Source organism: Dreissena polymorpha, chromosome 7 (assembly GCF_020536995.1).
Source record: "Dreissena polymorpha isolate Duluth1 chromosome 7, UMN_Dpol_1.0, whole genome shotgun sequence".
In the NCBI taxonomy this organism is placed as follows: domain Eukaryota; kingdom Metazoa; phylum Mollusca; class Bivalvia; order Myida; family Dreissenidae; genus Dreissena; species Dreissena polymorpha.
Genome location: NC_068361.1, coordinates 80,235,246 through 80,254,749, shown reverse-complemented (window position 1 = coordinate 80,254,749; position 19,504 = coordinate 80,235,246). Strand labels below are relative to the sequence as shown.

The 19,504-nt window shown below is 33.5% G+C and overlaps 2 protein-coding genes across 3 annotated transcripts in view; one reads left to right on the top strand and one right to left on the bottom strand.

Annotated features, from left to right (window-relative positions):
* Positions 1 to 4,413, bottom strand: part of LOC127836894 (uncharacterized) — a 168,376-nt gene extending 163,963 nt beyond the window's left edge. Inside the window, exons 1-3 of the mRNA XM_052363537.1 lie at positions 4,265 to 4,413; positions 3,814 to 3,993; positions 346 to 522 (exon numbers count right to left, since the gene is read on the bottom strand). Coding sequence (XP_052219497.1) covers positions 346 to 522; positions 3,814 to 3,993; positions 4,265 to 4,325 — 418 coding nt within the window. The 5' untranslated portion in view covers positions 4,326 to 4,413. The remainder of the gene's footprint in view (positions 1 to 345; positions 523 to 3,813; positions 3,994 to 4,264) is intronic.
* The window catches only part of LOC127836895 (complement factor B-like), a 132,474-nt gene that overhangs the window by 99,260 nt on the left and 13,710 nt on the right, over positions 1 to 19,504 (top strand). The window contains exons 1-7 of one of the 2 annotated variants that reach the window (XM_052363539.1): positions 6,389 to 6,825; positions 8,266 to 8,514; positions 11,747 to 11,888; positions 13,741 to 13,919; positions 14,249 to 14,437; positions 15,672 to 15,857; positions 16,187 to 16,363. In XM_052363539.1, coding sequence (XP_052219499.1) covers positions 6,723 to 6,825; positions 8,266 to 8,514; positions 11,747 to 11,888; positions 13,741 to 13,919; positions 14,249 to 14,437; positions 15,672 to 15,857; positions 16,187 to 16,363 — 1,225 coding nt within the window. In that variant the 5' untranslated portion in view covers positions 6,389 to 6,722. Of the gene's footprint in view, positions 1 to 6,388; positions 6,826 to 8,265; positions 8,515 to 11,746; positions 11,889 to 13,740; positions 13,920 to 14,248; positions 14,438 to 15,671; positions 15,858 to 16,186; positions 16,364 to 19,504 lie in introns of those variants that run through there. The other variant, XM_052363538.1, reaches the window with a different exon arrangement.

The window sequence follows — 19,504 nt, the reverse complement described above, 5'->3', positions numbered from 1 at the left end:
TTATGTCGCGAGATAAGTTGTTCCATAGGTCGATAACCTACGGGATGAATGAACGTGTGTAAAGTTCCGTTCTTCTAGTAACGATTTCATTATCAATTGCGTAAACGTTCATTCTTAGATAAGTGTTATATTTTCTTACTGCCTATATTTCTTCATCAATGTTAAAAACTGTGAAAGATGCTTTGCCAACAAGACGTACGAACATGTAGGAGCTCCATTTACACAAAATAGAAGTTAAAGTTAAATTTCAACGCCATCAGTGGTTATCGATCTTGTAAATACTAGTTAGACTGCTGGTTTAAAATAAAGTGATACGAATATTAAACATAAAATGTACATTCTTACGAGTACACCGAGGGGGTTCCCGCGGATTCCATTCGCCGTCAACCCTGCACAATAGCCTGCTCGGTCCTTGAAGGTCGTAACCGGGGTTGCAAGCAAACATTGCAAAGGATCCGATATTGTAGTTATCATCTAAACGCCTACCATTAGACGGAGGATTCAAGGCGCCGCATGTTAGCTCTTCAAATAGAAAAATTGCCCGAGTTGTTTATTGAGCTGAAACCTCGAGGGGTCCTGTATGCGACTTCGAAAAACACATTGCACTAGTGTAAGAAATGATAATTTAAGTTAGATACGGAGTTCTACTAATTAACTTAGCATCAAAGACTTTGTTACAATTATCTTGACGTGGAAAGTTTAAAACATTTCATTTTAAGTAAATAAAGTATAGTTTGATACCATCTATGCTCTATGATATAATTATTTGAATGGGAGAGAAGAATAACTTGCCAACAGTATCCGCATTACATTGGACTAACTAGAATACAATACCATATCAAACATCGTTTGTTTCGGTCAAGAGAAACGTGAATTGTCACTTACGGCAAGCTTTACAGATTCCTTATGCACCTATTGACGCTTCATATGTATCATAAAATGTAAGTAAAAAAAATATGTAAAAATCTTAACAATAGTGAACCCATAAGAGTAAAAAGGGTTCAATAAAACAATCCTCTTTGTCAAGATTCGAAATAAGGACATTAGAAAGCAAAATTGATCGCGCTACCAAGGCTCATATTTCAAACGCAATGTTAGTTACATAATTATTCTCAAACGTAACATTTCAGTTTTCCATTAAAAACTGTACACTAGATAATCACTACATGTATTGTTAAGACTTTTCCATTTCAAGAGTGTAATTTAGCTGTTGTTTTGTTTTGCATCTATACCATGTATGTTTAATTGTTATCTTGGCAGACATTTATCAAGTTGCGTTCAAGTTATTAATGGCGAAAATAACTGAATCAGTGGGAAGTAATATTCAAATAAACTGCTCTGTAGGAACAGAAAATGTAAAGAAAAAGCACATCATTATCATAATTTATGACAGAGATTTTGACGAATACAGTAATTCAATGAAATACAAAATGTACATCACTAGTCACATCTGAAGCGCATAAGTTAATGTCACTCCCCTATATATCGACTAGCATAAGGTTAACTTGATTAAAACAGGCACACTATATTATCAATCAACTGAACAATAATTGAATCCTTATGAAAGCTACGTTTATAAATTCCATGTTATGCGATTGTATGTCAATAAAATGACATTAAATGCTTATTTTGTCTTTAAATAGTGTATAAGATCTAATATGGAACCCTCAATGATTATTTATTTTTTCTTATAAAGTAGCTTTTAATCGTTGTCGTGTCCTTTATTTTAGGAACATGAAGATAATAAATTTAGTTGTGAGCTAAAGACTCAGTCGTGACTAAAAATGTTGTACGATCTTAATAAAAAAGGGGGTCATGGTTATTACAGACTTAAGATTGTTACAGAATTCTGAACCTGTTCGCTTGAAACATGTTTACTACTTGTTCCCATCCTTGACATTAGATGTTGGGCTATTTTTAGACGATTTTCTTTTTGAAGTCGTTAACATTACAAAGTACAAAAGGGAAACGGCAATTCAAATTAGAAATTACATTGAAAGCTTAATTAAGAGTGCCTCTCAAAACACATCTGTACATAAAGTGGCATAGGACTTTATGACTATCTTTAAGTACGTGTCACCGCATTCTTGAAACTAAAGTAAGTGTTTTGAGAATCGACACTTGATAACGTCATTCGCTGATCACATGCGCTGTGCTATTTTGATTCTGGGTTAATATCTTTGTCTTGATTTTAGTACAAAATAAGCTAAAATTGCGACACTATTGCTATAGTGCAAACTAATTTATATCATCATCATCATCATCATCATCATCATCATCATCATCATCATCATCATCATCTTCATCATCATCATCATCATCATCGTCTTCATCGTCGTCGTCGTCATCATCATAATCATCATCATCATCATCGTCGTCATCGTCGTCATCGTCGTGAGCATCATCATTATCATCATCATCATCATAATCATCATCATCATCATCGTCGTCATCGTCGTCATCGTCGTCGGCATCATCATCATCATCATCATCATCGCCGTCATCGTCGTCGTCGGCGTCATTATCATTATCATCATCATCATCATCATCATCATTACGATCAGCATCATCATCAAAATTATTTTAAAACATTCTATCATATGCCTTTGGAGTTCGAGTGTAAGAAGATGTCTATGAACAACATTAATTACCAGATCAGACTTAGGCAGCATATTTCGGAGAAACATGGTCTGTTAATTTTTATTGTTTTATGATACATTCGACATGTATGATTCCCCTTGCGTTTAAACAGCAGGAGAAGAGCTTACCAATATGTTATCTCACTGTTCGTTTGTAAAGAAAACTTAAGCATGTTTACACATCTCTATTAAATAAAAAATGCCATATATATTTTGTCTCCATTAAAAATTTTTGGCAAACTAGCAATACAAATACTTTTTTAGATTTGTTTTTTCTATTTATTATTTTCTGCAAAATCTCAACTTTACATTTGTGTATTGCTCCGAAAAACATGTTCATCCTACTTGTGTTTTCAACATTAGAAATATATGATTGAGCGATTACTATTTAACATATTAGTTGCCTATGTCAAAATATATATATATATATATATATATATATATATATATATATATATATATATATATATATATATATATATATATATATATATATATATATATAAGTGCGTGTTTAAGCAAACCAAAGCAATACATACTTGTTTATATCATACATTACTTTGAGTATCAAACGTAGTTTTTGTACATGATTTATCCGCACTGCATCAGTTGCGCCTTGAACAATTGCAAATGCAAACTAGCTTCTACATGCGTCGCGCTTTAAAATGCATATCGTATGTAGGAGTTCAAAGTGGAGACTCAACATTACATATGGATATGCGCTTCATTTCTCATTAAACGTTTTTTAGAAAAAAGGTATATGTCATATTAAATAAACGAGTGCATTGTTTAGAATGTGAAACATCGCTGTTGTTTAGCTGATACCATGCAAATTGCTACGCGTATCATTTATGCAAGTCGTCTTGATTTACTGATATTCATGCGGACATCTACAATAATATAGCCAAGTTGTCGCTTAGCAAACGCGAAACTGTGCGCACTATTACGCTAACTTGTTAACATTGTGTTATCCAGGCGAACTGAGCAGCACTTTATATGTATGCACGCTTGTACAATTACGTATATACATCTGTGTCTTCGCAAAATGAACGCTACACTGTGCACCGCCAAAATTGTTTTAGCTATATGTCAATTCAAACGCAATGTATTCCTACGATTGTATGGCTTACACAACTGTCTAGGCAATGTCATCGCTAAATAATAATAAACATACCTGTACACTGCAAGGTCACCGGTGTCCAAGTTCCGTCCTTGCATTCAGTCATGGACCCACTGTACGATGTCGTGTGGAAACCTTCCCTGCATCGGTATCGAATCGTATGCCCAGGTGGGAATGTCAGTCTCCCAGGATCCTCCCTTTGTGTCCCAGGGCTTTGCGGAGGTGACCCACATCCTTGTAAACAAATACCGGTGTCGGTTGATATGAGAATTGAACGATCAAATATGATACCGATTTATGTATAACCTGAATAACGTCAACGAGACAAAATGCGCTTGACATGAGTGAAGCAATTCAGAAAAGTTTGAAAGCTATGGATAAACATTCGTAATTGTTAGACTTAAACACTAAAATGTGCATACATGAATGTTGCTCGTATAGATCGCATTGTGTTGTAGAAATACAAACGTGGCGCTGCATATTTTATGATAGTAATAAAAAATACCTGGTTCAGTCCAGACAACCGCAACAAGACTCCAATAAATAACGCAAAAATTCAAGATCATCTTCACACGGGCGTCATCTGTGACAATCGTGACAACGTTGTACTTGATTCAAACACAAATACTAAAGCCGAAATAACAAAACAACCGGAACCTGCGTAAAGCGCATGCCTAGACGAAAAGGCCAACGAAAGTCATATTCAGTACAACAGCACACAAATCATTGGTTTTCAGCACTTACTGCCTGGTTTCGTCTTAATGCGCGCATTCTTTGATATGATATACATTGTATTCATGCAATTGGGAGTCGCATGGAAAATAATAATATTAAATATCAATTTATATATAGAAAAAATACGTTTACCCGATTGGATCACATATTGCTTTTATGATTGTATTATTAAGCCATGAATATTACATTCGGAAATAAAGACTTATTTAATTGCTTTTTTTTGATTGACACTATAATTGGAACCACAGCGCTATGGCGTCAACCAACAGAAATGACTAAAACTTTCAACAGTTAAAGTCGCGAACGTTTAGAGTTATTTTAACGAACTGTAAAGTCTTTATGAAATAAACCTTTTGAGGGTCTTAACAAATATAGTAAACCATGAAATAACGATGCTGTTTAAAAATAAACAATTATTTCAATGAAATAAAAGAAATTATTGCACAAACATTACGAGTGAACCGGATACAGCACACATAATTTTAGAGTATTGTTTTTGTAAAAAAAATCTATTCAAACAATTAGGGTATATATTTAAAATGATATTGTATAAAACAATATGGTATTTTTTGTATTATTTTTTAATAAAATTATTAAAACTGGGATCACCTCATTGGAACGGTCAATGCAAGTATTGTGCGGTTTAATGACAATATTAATTAATTTTACTGGGTTTGACGAAGAAATACTCACTTAATTATTTTAGTCTGGTCTTTATTGTACGTCAAGTACCTTGAGCAATTTACAAATGCGTCCATCCGCTGATGAGTGGTTAGTGTTTTGTTTTTCCCGGAGGCAGCTGTTTTGAAAGGCTAAAGTAACTTGCTTGTAAAGTGTCACGTAGCCAATCCTCCGATTTCTGTGAACATAAATTACTTTAGTCGAAATGTCATGAAGCTAAAATCCCAATATAAACATATCCGCAAGTATGCTTTTATCAGGAGGCCCTTATGGTTTTGTGTTGTTCATTTTTAATTGAAATATGTTTTAACGTCGGACATGAATATCCAACTAAAATATTGAACGTTCGAGAGTTATACCTCATGAATTAAATATAACGAATATTTCAATTACATATATCACATTAAGTAAAATTCTGAAATTTATTAATAGCGTTTATAGTTAGTATTTAGGGCCAAGAAGTTTTAAAATAACAGTTTAAGTATCAGGTTATTAATTCAAATACAAATGTATTTATTGATATTAAAGGGACCTTTTCACGTTTTGGTTAATTGACAAATTTAAAAAAAAAAGTTTCAGATTCGCAAATTTTCGCTGTAGTTATGATATTTGTGAGGAAACAATAATACTGAATATTCACTAAGCTCTAAAAGACCATTTAATGCATCTTTTGACGATTTTAAAACCAGAAAATTATAAAGCGTTGCAACTCGAAACGATGAATAATTTGGAGAGTTATGTTGTTGTCGTCATATTTTGTGATGATACGAAAATTGCTTATATAAAGTATAAAATACATAACTCTTTCTATGAGCACGGATGGCCGAGTGGTCTAAGAGATAAACTTTTACTCCATGGGTCAGTGGTTCGAAACCAATTAAGGGTTACTTTTTTTCTTTCTTTAATTTTATTCTTGTTTTTTAAACGAATAACCCACACCCAAATCGTAAATGTATTGATTTCATCCTTATAATTTTACGGGATTAATTATATAACAGTGCAGAGTTGGTATGTCTGCATTGGTATTACGTAATGCACAACATTTACTTACATTGTAGAATACCTTTATTCTGCCAATAAATTTAAGGTGCAAATCTGTTTTAAAAGAATTGCACAGGAGTATTAAGAAAATTACTAGTCGGGCCTCATACAGTGTCACAACCTATAATTATCAAACAGTTTGTATAATTGTTCACATAACGGGTCTCAAGTGTTTCTTGTTAGTCGCAAATCTTAATAATCATTTTTGGGAATATCGCGGACTTTGAAATAACATACTCGACATTATAAACAAGCATATTTTCGTGGAATATTAACTGTTTAGTTTAACTTTCGTCTATTGCGAATTACTTACTGCCATAGTCGGTTTATTACTCTATAAGAGGGTCGAACTCTATTGGCCATTTCATTGGCGACAATCGAGTATTTGAATAAGTATCGTTATAAACTACATTCAATGCGTATCATGCACTGTTTGAATAAAGTGTAAAAATACAAAGTTATTACACAATATTTTTAAACGAGCACACTGTAAGACATTTTCACGAATGGTTGTCATAAAAATGGGCATCCTTATTCGTTTATGTGCGATTTTGATTGCGTGTGTGACCATTGCGGATTTCGCAGTCGCTGTCAGTTGGTTTGAACAACGTAAGTTAACATTCTGAATTCCTTGTTTCGGTCTTTAAAATAATATTGGTGGTCGTATTAAAGTAGTGGTAGAAGAAGCAGTGGGATTATAAGTAGTTGTTGTGGTAGTAGCGGCAGCAACAGTAGCAGATGTAGTAGTAGTAGTAGTAGAGGTGGTGTGGTGGTGGTGTTGGTGGCATCGGCGGCGGCGGCGGCAGCAGCAGCAGAAACAGCAGCAGCAGTAGTAGTAGTAGTAGTAGTAGTAGTAGAAATGGTAGTAGTAGTATAGCAGTAGCAGAAGTAGTAGTAGTAGTATAGTAGTAGTACTAGTAGCAGTAGTAGTAGTAGTAGTAGTAGTAGTAGTAGTAGTAGTAGTAGTAGTAGTAGTAGTAGTAGTAGTAGTAGTAGTAGTGGTAGTAGTAGTAGTAGTAGTAGTAGTAGTAGTAGTAGTAGTAGTAGTAGTAGTAGTAGTAGTAGTAGTAGTAGTAGTAGTAGTAGTAGTAGTAGTAGTAGTAGTAGTAGTAGTAGTAGTAGTAGTAGTAGTAGTAGTAGTAGTAGTAGTAGTAGTAGTAGTAGAAGAAGAAGAGGAAGAAGTAGTGTTACATGTAGCAGTAATGCAGTATATTAGTAGTTGTAGTAGCCGAGAAGTAGGAGGAGGAGGAGAAGTAGTTCTTTAGAATAGTAGTAGGAATAGTGATGTTGGTTTTGTAGTCTTTATTATTGTTATTATTTTTTTAAACTGATTTGTACTGTGAACCATATCTGAATATAAATATGTCTTTTGTTTAAAGGAAAACTTTGTCAAGTTTCCGTTGCTCAGCGCATGATCTCATGATTGAGAAAGGTCGACATTTATCAATAGATAGACATTTAAGATTTTGTCCATTATGTGTAAAAAATAATATAAGCGTAGTTGAAGATGAATATCATTTCTTTTTTGAATGTAATGAATACGAAACATTTAGGCAAACATTCTTCAAACCTGACTGGTTAAGAAACCGATCTCATCAAATGTTTTATGCTATCTTATGCTTAAAAGATGAACATAATATAATAAGGATTGCTAAGTTTTTGCATAAGTCGCTTGTGAGAAGAAAAGAAATTTTAAACATACATACTTAAATATATTTTTGTAATGCTCTATCCAACATTTTAATCATGTGTATCACTTCAGAAACGTTTTTGCTTAAATGTTCTGAAATGTATGATTATATGATTATGTATCACTCTGCTTGATATATTTTGTAAAGGCTGTATTTTGGGCCGGTGGCCTATATTACTTAATAAAACATGTCTATGTCTATGCCCTTGCATTGTATGTTGTTTTGTATGGTTTTTGTTGTGTGTGTGGCGGAAGTGAATGTTCGTTAAGGTTGTAATGAAAGAAACACCAGTTTACATTGTATTGTGTTTCTACTGTTATTATAATAAGTTAAAGTGACGTAATATTTTACTATCCAGAAAAGTGTGATATGTTGCTGAATAACGACTTGTTGAAACACGTGGTACATGGCAACAAAGGCAACAATCGTGTCAGCTTCAAATGCGCCGAAGGTTTCAAGAGCAACGTTCCGAATCTGGAAGGCATTTTATTCTATTGCAAGTACCATAAAGAACTTGGCAAAATTGCTTGGGCAGGGCAGGGAGTGGGAGATACGACAGGGCCAAAAACAAAACCGCTGTATCTTCACGAGGTACAATGTTTATCAGGTAATTGGATTCGAACAACCATCATAAAGTTTCATATTTGAGTATCTTATTTTGTTTTTGTTTAGATTGTATTGAAATAAGCATTATCTCAGAAGTAAAAAAGGGTCATTCGAATGTAAACGTCTTCGATGTAACGAAGCGACTTAAAGGCAGTAGCGTATGATTATATCTTTAAACGCTGAAGGTAATGTAGATATTAGCTATTTATAAAGTCGAATTAGGAACAATCCACTCTTTACCCTTCAAGAATCGCGTCTACTTGTTGCTTGCATTTTGGTAACATTGAATTATTGATCTGTATAACTATTTCGCTATTTTCAGTCAGATTAAAAGACAAAAAAAAAGTAATGCTATTTATTATGATGGATTCCTATCGTGTTCGAACCTGGTTCGTCTTCTTAACCTCTAGACAATCTGAATCGTTATATCCAGAGCTCCAGATAAGGGCCGTACTGCCGTAAAAACGCCTTTTTCATGAAGATTTACGCATTTATTTTTATAAACTGGACGTACAATTACGACATTAATATCCATTTTACGCATTTACGAAAAAAATCTGGCCGTACCGATACGTCTGCGTCAGCGCGGCGTGATTTGTTGGTCCCTAACCTAACGGCGCTTTTCGTTAATTCAAATTACCGAAAAGTTGTAGCCTGGGTTCATATATTATTGTCTATTATGTCGCGTGATTTCCTGTTAATCCGTCAAAAACGATATGTCTGCGCGCAATTGAATGCGGGCTTAATCGAAAGCGGCACAAAACAACACTTTGTTGTCATATAATGACTAAATACGGTGTCTTCTAACCATCCTGACATTAAATCTGTAAACCCAGAAAAAGACATTGTCGCCCCGATATTAAACGATTTGATTGCATCGGTGGCGTAAAACGTTAGAAAACACGATGGACACGGATGAGACACTGAAATAAGTGTTCATTTACTTAGCTTACTAGTTGGTTTGTGTTTTCTTGTCAAGAAAAATGAAGAAATAGTATTAGTCATGAGTTTTAATGTGTAGTTGTATTAGCATCATAATTCAGAATGGAAAACCTAATACAGTAACTGTTAAGAAGCTACATATATTTTTTTAATTGCTGCAAATGTTTCTGTAAAGTCAGTTATACACCCTTCAATATCCGAAAACACGATAGTACAGTACTACCTGTAATTTTGGATATGGTAGTACAGGTACTAATTGATTTTAAGCGTTACTCCTTTTCTTTCTGTCAGTGGCAGTACCGTTACTAATTTCACAAATCCTTATCTGGAGCTCTGATATCATATCGTATGTTATTACGCTGATGTAAGCATACTATGTGTTGACAAACGTTTTTACTACGATATCAAAGCCATTCCAAATTAAGTCATCGTTTTACATTTTTATTTTTTGTAATGCTGTATGAATGTCAAACAATGAATGCTTTTGAACTTTCAATGCCACTTATTTTCAAACCATGTATATTTCATGATAAGTATTTGATCTTTCGAGAATGCTATCATCTTTCTCGTTTAATTACGTGAAAAAGTAAAAAAATTAAAAAATTCAGATGCCAGTAAAACATGTGCCTTAAACTGATAATTGTATCATAAGTGTAAAGCAAACATTTATTTGAGTATGTGTCAGAACAAATATCGGCTATGATAATTCATTGTTTAGCCGGCTAAACCTTGCCTTTATTACAATATACAAGACTGATTTTTTCTGAACAATTAAACTCAGAGAAGGGTTCAATTTATGAACAGATTTCAGAAGCAAAAGTTGCATATCGTATTGTGTTATCAACTTCAGTTTGGTGTTCATCAACAACACCGTTTCTAGCATTGTCATCGTCATAATTGTATATTCAAAATTATCATAACAGCCAGAATCATCGTTTTTATAAAATCATTATGATGATGATGTTGATGATGTTGTTGATGATGATGATGATGATGATGATGATGATGATGATGATGATGATGATGATGATGATGATGATGATGATGATGATGATGATGATGATGATGATGATGATGATGATGATGATGATGATGATGATGATGGTGGTGATGGTGGTGATGATGATGATGATGATGATGACGATGACGATGACGATGATGATGATGATGATGATGATGATGATGATGATGATGATGATGATGATGATGATGATGATGATGATGACGACGATGACGATGAGATGATGAGGAGGAGGAGAAGGAGGAGGAGGTTGAGGATGAGGGTGAGGATAGTGATGATGATGATGATGATGATGATGATGATGATGATGATGGATGATGATGATGATGATGATGATGATGATGATGATGATGATGATGATGATGATGATGATGATGATGATGCTGATGATGCTGATGATGATGATATTGATGATATTGATGATGATGACGATGACGATGATGATGATGATGATGCTGATGATGATGATGATGTGATGATGATGATGATGATGATGATGATGATGCTGATGATGATGATGATGATGATGATGATGATGATGATGATGATGATGATGATGATGATGATGATTATGATGATGATGTTGATGATGATGATGATTAATTTTTCTCTTTTCTCTTTAAGTTTTATGATATTACATATAACAGTTATTTCAACGGCGTGGATTTAAAATACAAATCGTTATAGATATCTCGTTAAGAATTACGAATGGGAACGAAACAACCTTGAAATTAACCACACATTAACTTATGATGAATCAAATACTTTAAGGTATTTCTGGTTTCTGTGACTGAGTTTTTAAAACAGTGTGCTTAACCGAAGCTGTTACACTTTTTGACCTTTAAAACACAGTGGTTTAAGTAATACATTAAGCGGACACTATAGTTGTAGCATTATATTTCTTATTGACATATTATCAACTAAAACTACATACCTTGATAAAGTAATAAAGAATTTGGTAACTGATGCAAACTGCATATATTTTATGCGATGTTTGTTGTTGCATTTCGAGTGACTCCACGTGTCTATTCTCTACATGAGTTCATAGCGTTTATGACATTCTTTCCAAGCTTGTTCGACGATTCCACGCATGCATTTTTAAAATCAAGAAACAGTTTTCAGTCAAATTAACTTTCAGCACAGCTTTAATTATGTGGGCTGTTGTTGTTTTTTAATGATAATCAACAATCATATCATTAATTTAAGACATTGATGTGTATATATTAATTTTCATTGTTATTGGTAACTTATTATACACATCATATGCCAGCTTGCCCGAAGCCCGAGTTTCCGGACAAAATGGAAATAACAAAGAGCAGCAAGAAACTGAAAATTATTAGAGACAACAAAATTATTGAAGACGATGCGTATTACCTGTCTGGGGACACACTAACGTTGAAATGTGAGAACGGGTAAGTCTCTGTAATTTAAAATTTTAACTTTTAAAGTGAACGCCGCGTGTTCTTATATACAACTACAGGTAAAGGAAATCAATATCGAAGAACAAAATGTTTGAAAACAACGTCAGTCCAAGCATAGGCGATGTGATGACGTTTTCGTGACACGGAAACAGTAATGATACATCATTAATTTTAAATCACATCGAGTGTAAATTCCGCCCGTATTCCATAACGAAACGTTGTAATCTTTATCAAAATGTGTTAAAATACTTGATATACTGAACTCTTTTTTTCTAGAAAACAAATGGGCTAAATTCCATAAAAGTCATTACAACATGACTCTGGTTAAGTACATTTTGAAAAGAATATCGACACAATTAAAAGGGACTTACATAAGCACATATTTTTAAGGGAGGGACATACAATTGAGAAGCTAGTTTTTTTTTTAAACACGTACTATTTGTTGAATCATAAAAACGTCTGCCTTATGAAGAAAAGACTGTTGAGAGAACGTGTTTTTTTGCTTTTTGAGTCTGTTAAGTATCCGTTAAGTATAGACGTGGCTTTGTTAAGCTTCATAGTGATATGATACATATGATATTATTCTCTGAATTCTTTGTAGCGACAAGATTTTTTTTCGAGTTAGATATATAATTATGAAACACAAAAAAAGACTATTTAGGATAAAAATAGTAACACAGTTTAAAATAAAGCATTTATGTATTCCGCCTTATATAGCAAAAAGATATGACCCCTTAGTTTCCGACTGTAGTAAAACTGAAATGTATGTCATCGGTGAAGTATTCTATATAAACATCCATCAATTTTTACAATATCTATCTATGTAAATATTTTCCACAGTATTTTTTATTTAAACAAGCAAATTCGTTGAATTGATATCCCCCGCCAATATGCTTCTGGACACAAAAGTGTTATATTTTACACTCAAAAGGCATTTTTTCAAGATGCAAAGGGCCATAACTCCGTTATTAACAGATGGTGTACAATGCCATTTGGCGTGCATCATCCTCTTATCCATATATATACTTATACCAAGTTTTAATGAAATCAGCAAAAGCACTTCCAAACATATCGCTCAAGACACACATAACAAGCATTTTTTCAAGATACAAAGGGCCATAACTCCGTTATTAACAGATGGTGTACAATGCCATTTGGTGTGCATCATCCTTTTATTCATTTATATACTCAAACCAAGTTTTAATGAAATCCGCCTAAGCAATTCCAAGATATGGAAAGCCGGAAGACGGACGGTAAGACGGTAAGACGGACGGACGTTCGGACGGACATCGCCAAAACAATATCCCTCCGCCTTTTGCTGGGGATAATGACTTATTTAAATAAATACTAAAATAACATGCAATTTACTTCGGTCAAACTTTATTATAAATATTGCTTTAAAACATGTGAATATATTACTTGTTTATTAAAGTTTAAAAGAGTAACAAACTATGCTTACCATTTGAATACTATTCGTCATATTTATTAAAAACTTAAATGGATATATTCTCAACTTAAACTGTCTGTCACAGTTTGGCAAAACATATTTCTGCAAACATACAAAATTCGTAAAAAGCATACCGAAATTCTTTAAGACGCTTTTCCAGCGTGGTGTACATATATAAAGTATAATGATCGTGTGCTTTTGATTGCGACAAAGGATTCACACAAAATACGCGAAAACGGTATATTTATTGTTGGAATTCGAGGACGAGTATGCATATTAAACAAACTTAACTTATTACTTATCGATATTTGCCCTGAGGAACAGGCATTATCAAATTTAAATAAAGAAACATTTTATTGAAAAAGATTTAACAACTTTACCAACCGTTCGATGCAGATACATCAAAGAAGGCATAACTAACCCGGCGTCCGAGAATGATAATGTTGACATCTATGATATCTACGGTAACTATGGACCAAAACCAGTTGAGGAGGTTACTCTTACAGAAACACTTCGGTGTGATGATAACGGAAAGTGGAACAACGGAATATTGCCCAACTATGGCATTTGCAGAGGTAGGGTATGCTGTATGTTAATGGAAGTTAGTTATTGAGAGGCAAACACAATTCAAATGAGATAAATCTTAAACACATCTGTGATATTGTCACTAGCATAATGATATAACAAATCGAAAGTGAATAAATTGACAGTGCATAAAGCCAAATGAGGACATTGATTAGTTTGCATCGAATATGGATGTCAATATTTTCTTTTTTAAACTTTGTTTCAGCATTCGTGAATGTTTGTCAAAGCGTTGACAGTTTGTCAAAGCGTTGTTCAAAATACACCATCTGCCTCGATAAATGCTCTATATATGTTCAATTTAAAAATTATTTTGTTGTAGCAATTACGTGTGACGCAAGGTCTTATCAGAATATACGCAATGGAGTGATAACAGACTACAAACACGTCTATGGCTTCTTAGAGTTGATGACGCTCCAATGTGATCATGGGTTTCGGCCAAAAAGCAATCGAAATTATCTGCAATGTCTCGCAGACGATAGTTTTGATAAAGACGACTTAATGTGTGAGGGTAAGAAGTAATATATATCGTTTAATCGAATAACAGGTTACTGCCTGATCTTTATGTAATATATCAGGCAAAGCTTAAAATAATATAACGTTATTTTATTCGTACCAAGCCTGATATATTAGAAAAAGATCAGTCAGTTATCTGTGTTCTGCTTATCATACCTCTACTTCATCGATTTTAAACAAATAAGGAACAAAAAGCTAAACAGCTGCATTTTAAGCGGGAAAGAATATGACTTTGTCGTTTGACGTGTTCATAATGATAAAGCACCTGTTGATAATACCCGAAAGGGGAGTTAGACAGAATATATAGATAGATAGATAATGACGTCATGGGCATTTGCGCTAAATATTTGTAAAACATGTTTTTTTGATGTTTGTGTTGCATTTTGTGTTTAAAATATAATATATCTTGGTATCAAATTATTTGTTTTGTGGATTCTGATCTTACTAAAAATGAGTATTTTATAGTTGATTCCGAGTAATATAAACTACCTCCTATCATCGACTGATATAAGAACTACCTGTTGAACTGGTATTTGATATATAGAGAATAACAGGTTACTGCCTGATCTTTTAATAATATATCAGGCAAGGCTTAGAATAATATAACGGCGAGGCTTGCAAAAAATAAGACAGTAACCTGTTTTTCTGTTTATCATACCTCTACGTCCACGATTTAAAAGAAATAATGAAAAAGCCGCAAACAAAGCTGCAGTTTTAGCGGGAAATAATATGACTTTTGTCGTTTGACGTGTTAATAATGACGTCATAAGCACGCGCGCTTAATATTTGTAAAAAAAAATGTTTTTGCTGTTTGTATTGCAATTTGTGTTTCAAATATATTACATCTTGGTATCAAATTGTTTGTGTTGTTGAATCTGATTCGATTTTAATAAAAACGATTACTTTATAGTTGATTCCGAATAATATGACCATCCTCCACACATAACTGATATAAGAACTTCCTGTTGACTATGATATAAAAAAATATATATCAGGAAACGTTATATCAGGCAGATATCAATGCGGTGGTATGATAAAAAAAATATATCATGCAACGTTATATCAAGCAGATATCAATGCAGCGGTATGATAAAGCATTATACGCATCAGTAAAAGTACGTAAGAAACATGTATATAAAACATAAGAAAGCGACCTTTCAGTGGTAATGATAATACTATAATGATTTTGTTTTATGTTTTAACGCAAGATTTCATTTATGTTGTTTCAGCAATTACTTGTATGACGCCACCAGAACCACTACACGGTACCTTAGAAATTACACAGCTTTATTATTTTCCGAACGCGACCGCTGAGTTTGCATGTGACAATGGCTATACCATGATGGGATCACCCGTGTGGGAATGTAAGCCCGATGGTGAATGGGATAAGCCATGCATCCAGTGTGTGCGAGAAGGTATGGTCGATAGAAAAAGTGTGGCCTTAAATATAAACGAAAATTAAAGAATCATTATCCTCTATTTTAAAACACCTGCATAGGTTTATTTGCTTAATCGACGTTCATTCTTTTATTGATAAATCACGTAAATACATGTCCTTATGCGCATTGTATGTACTTTCAGTATTTAAATACAAGCAAACTAACATCACGATAATACGCAGCGATGTGTTTCACATTGTAACATTGATCAATGTAATGAACACAGATGCTTCTTATTGATATAATGGCCCCTCACTTTTAATTGTCAAACATGACAGACCAACTGAAGAAAATCTCCTTTTCAGATGATTATTGCCAGCCTCCATGCGTTCCGTTCGGTGCGCGAGTAGTTGATCCCCCAAAGCGTATACACATAGGAACAACGATTGAGTTTTCCTGTAACGACCGTCTGTACGGCGGTTCGACTAACAGGACTTGTCTGTTCAACAAGCAATGGAGCGATGGACCTATAGACTGCTCAGGTAGTTATTCCTTTCTCCTTCCCTCCTACGTCAGCAGTAAGGAGAGCATGTAGTATTTCATAAATTGTTAATTAATAATAATAATCATTATTATTACATAATTCATTGCTCTAGATAGAAATAGCAACGCCGATAAAAAACGCATTGAATTATATTTATGGAAGAAAATAGCAACCATGTCTATGAAAAAGATGGGCTAAACCGATTACAAATGGTAAATAAGCGCGCCGATGCGGAAATGAAATGTATGGCGTCTTTACGTTTTGGCGAATTCTAAGCGATAGTCAACCTTACGCGTACGGAAATTACGATGCATACTTTTCGTTGCGATGCTCGTATTTATTATTCAATACAGCAAATAATTAAAATCAAAAGAAATACTTCTTATTATCCACTATTTTGAAACAGAACACAAACTTTAAACATACGTTGAAAAAAAATCGAAACCTCGGATCACTGCTAAGGATGTATAAACATGTCAGATGAACTAGGTGTAAAAACGATCGTAAATACGTTCCGTCCATATCTGATATAAGAAATAGCTTAACTGCTTGCAACCTGTGAATACTTAAATATGACAAAATTGACGATATGTAAGGAGATGCATTTTATTATATCCATATAACTAAAATCAAACTGTTGAAGTTTTTAAAATAGACAACATTAAAAATGATAACTTTATAGTTGATCCCGAGTAATATTACCATTCTCCGCCGCGATTGACAGCTGTAGTTCAGCATTGCCGAAATAAAGGAAAATATATTCCACCGTGGTTTATTTCGACAATGCACGTCTGATGATGGGATAAATTGATATAGCCAATGCGTTTCGCACAGCTCATCAGGGCATAATACAATATATTACAACTTAAAAATGTCATGGAGATAACGTCATATCAATTATGACGTCACAACGTCAATAAATATTAAATGAAATTTGGTTTAAATACATGTATAAAATGTTGGGGGACAGTGGTCTAGTGGTAAGATGTTAATCTAGGGATCGGAAGGTCCCTGATTCGAATCCCGCTCAGGGCACTGGATTTTTCTGAGCAAAAAATGTGCCGTGGCTGCCTATGGCGCCATATGTATATGTAAACGGACGACTTAAATCCCAGTTATCGGGGGGTTAATGTCGAAGTCGGCTGAAGATGCATACGTTATTGAAGCAGACTATAAACCGCACCTTTAACCTTTGTTCTTTTGCTAACCTAGCTGAAATATTGTTCGAAAATAGCTTATAAAATGGAAATATTTTAAATTTTGGTTCATAATGTGAACATTCATCTAAATGTTTACTTAAAGGCATATGTCTTGTTTAGGGGTCTCGCATTTGTTGTTTATGGACAGATCGCCAATTTCTAAGTGTATCGCCAGTTTGGCATATAGAATATTTTTTGCATCCACTGCATACTAATACATAAATCACAGCGTTTGCTATATCAATATATATTAAAAATCCCAGACACGTGTTTTTACTTTTATTATATAATATTCATAATCTGGATTATGACATTTAACGTATACAACTATATATATATATATATATATATATATATATATATATATATATATATATATATATATATATATATATATATATATATATATATATTTATATTTATATATATATATTATGAAGTGCATGCATAGCCTATGTGTGTGAACACATGACCTATTGTACAATCGATAAATCTATGCAGCCACGCAGATCGTCTCTTCTAGAGACCGGATCCCACAATGGGATAAATAATATGATACGATTATAATTATATTTATTTATCGGTCGGAAAATCAAATCGCTGAAGGACTGAGCAAATTTACTAGGGCGAGGAGAATGCTCTCTTACGGCTCCGAAAATAACCTGAAAATACTTATGAACAATATAGCAGTCATCGGCCATTTAACATATAACTGTTTATATATGTATGTAGTTAGCCATGCACACGTCAAATCGGTTATATTTTTAAACATTGTGTGCCTAATTATGAGATCGCACAAATCCATGTAACATGTCTAAAAAATTGATTCTTGATAAATTAATCTATTTTTACAAACAAAATATGGTATTTTGATGATTTCAGATCGTATCGTTATTTCATGAATGGTTATATAAAGCATATTTGTAATAGTGGCGGAGCTACGACTGCAAATATATTATTCACATGAGCACTTGTGAATGCAACTACGATCTTACACTGATATCAACTCCTCTAGTTTGATTTAAATCAATTAGCGATACATTCAACAAAAGCTTTGCTTGTGCGTCATTAAGTGTTGTGCATTGTTGCGTTAAACATATGAAAACTTCACCATGAAGAAAAAATTTGCAGTTTATAAGTTAATTCAGTTGATAGGCAAATTGTTAAAAATAGTTTTAATTACGGTGTTTACTATCATTCTGATTAAACAAAATACTACTAAATAGAATATTGATTTAATTGAAATGCTCGAACAAGCAACATACTTACCTTTTTTGTTATGTCGTAAGTGGTTACAAGTATGCAAGTTCAATCAAACAAAATAATAGTTGTCAAAATACATATTTTTTATACGCTCTATATACTTTTATGTGTACGTTTTTATAAATATTTATATATGTGTTGTATGCACATACCTGCATTACAGTTTTTAAATTGAGTTGAGAAAATGACTATGCATATATAATGTATGTTTTATTGATATTGAAAAGACATAACACTTTGAAAATTTTGCGGCATGTATTACTTTCCGGTACCGTTTGAATTATCATCTCAATTTGTAATTAGCATGCATCTTTTTCAATAATAATAATAAACAATACACAATATTACTTGGTTTAAAGGGGCCGTCCAACAGATTTTGGCATGTATTGAAGCTTGTCATTCAATACTTTAAATGCTTTATATTGATAAATTTAAACATTTGAACTAAAAATCTCTAGTAAAACAACAAGAATACAATTTAAAAAAGGGAAAAAAATAACCCTCAACAGGGTTCGAACCACTGACCCCTGGATTCCTGGAGTCCTGGAGTAAAAGCCACCTGCCTAGACCCCTCGACCATCCACGCCAATGCGATTGTATTTTTGATCTTTATAAGCAATCCTCGTAGTTTCCCAAAATATCGTTTCACGTCGATACGACGCTATATCTGTTGGGCG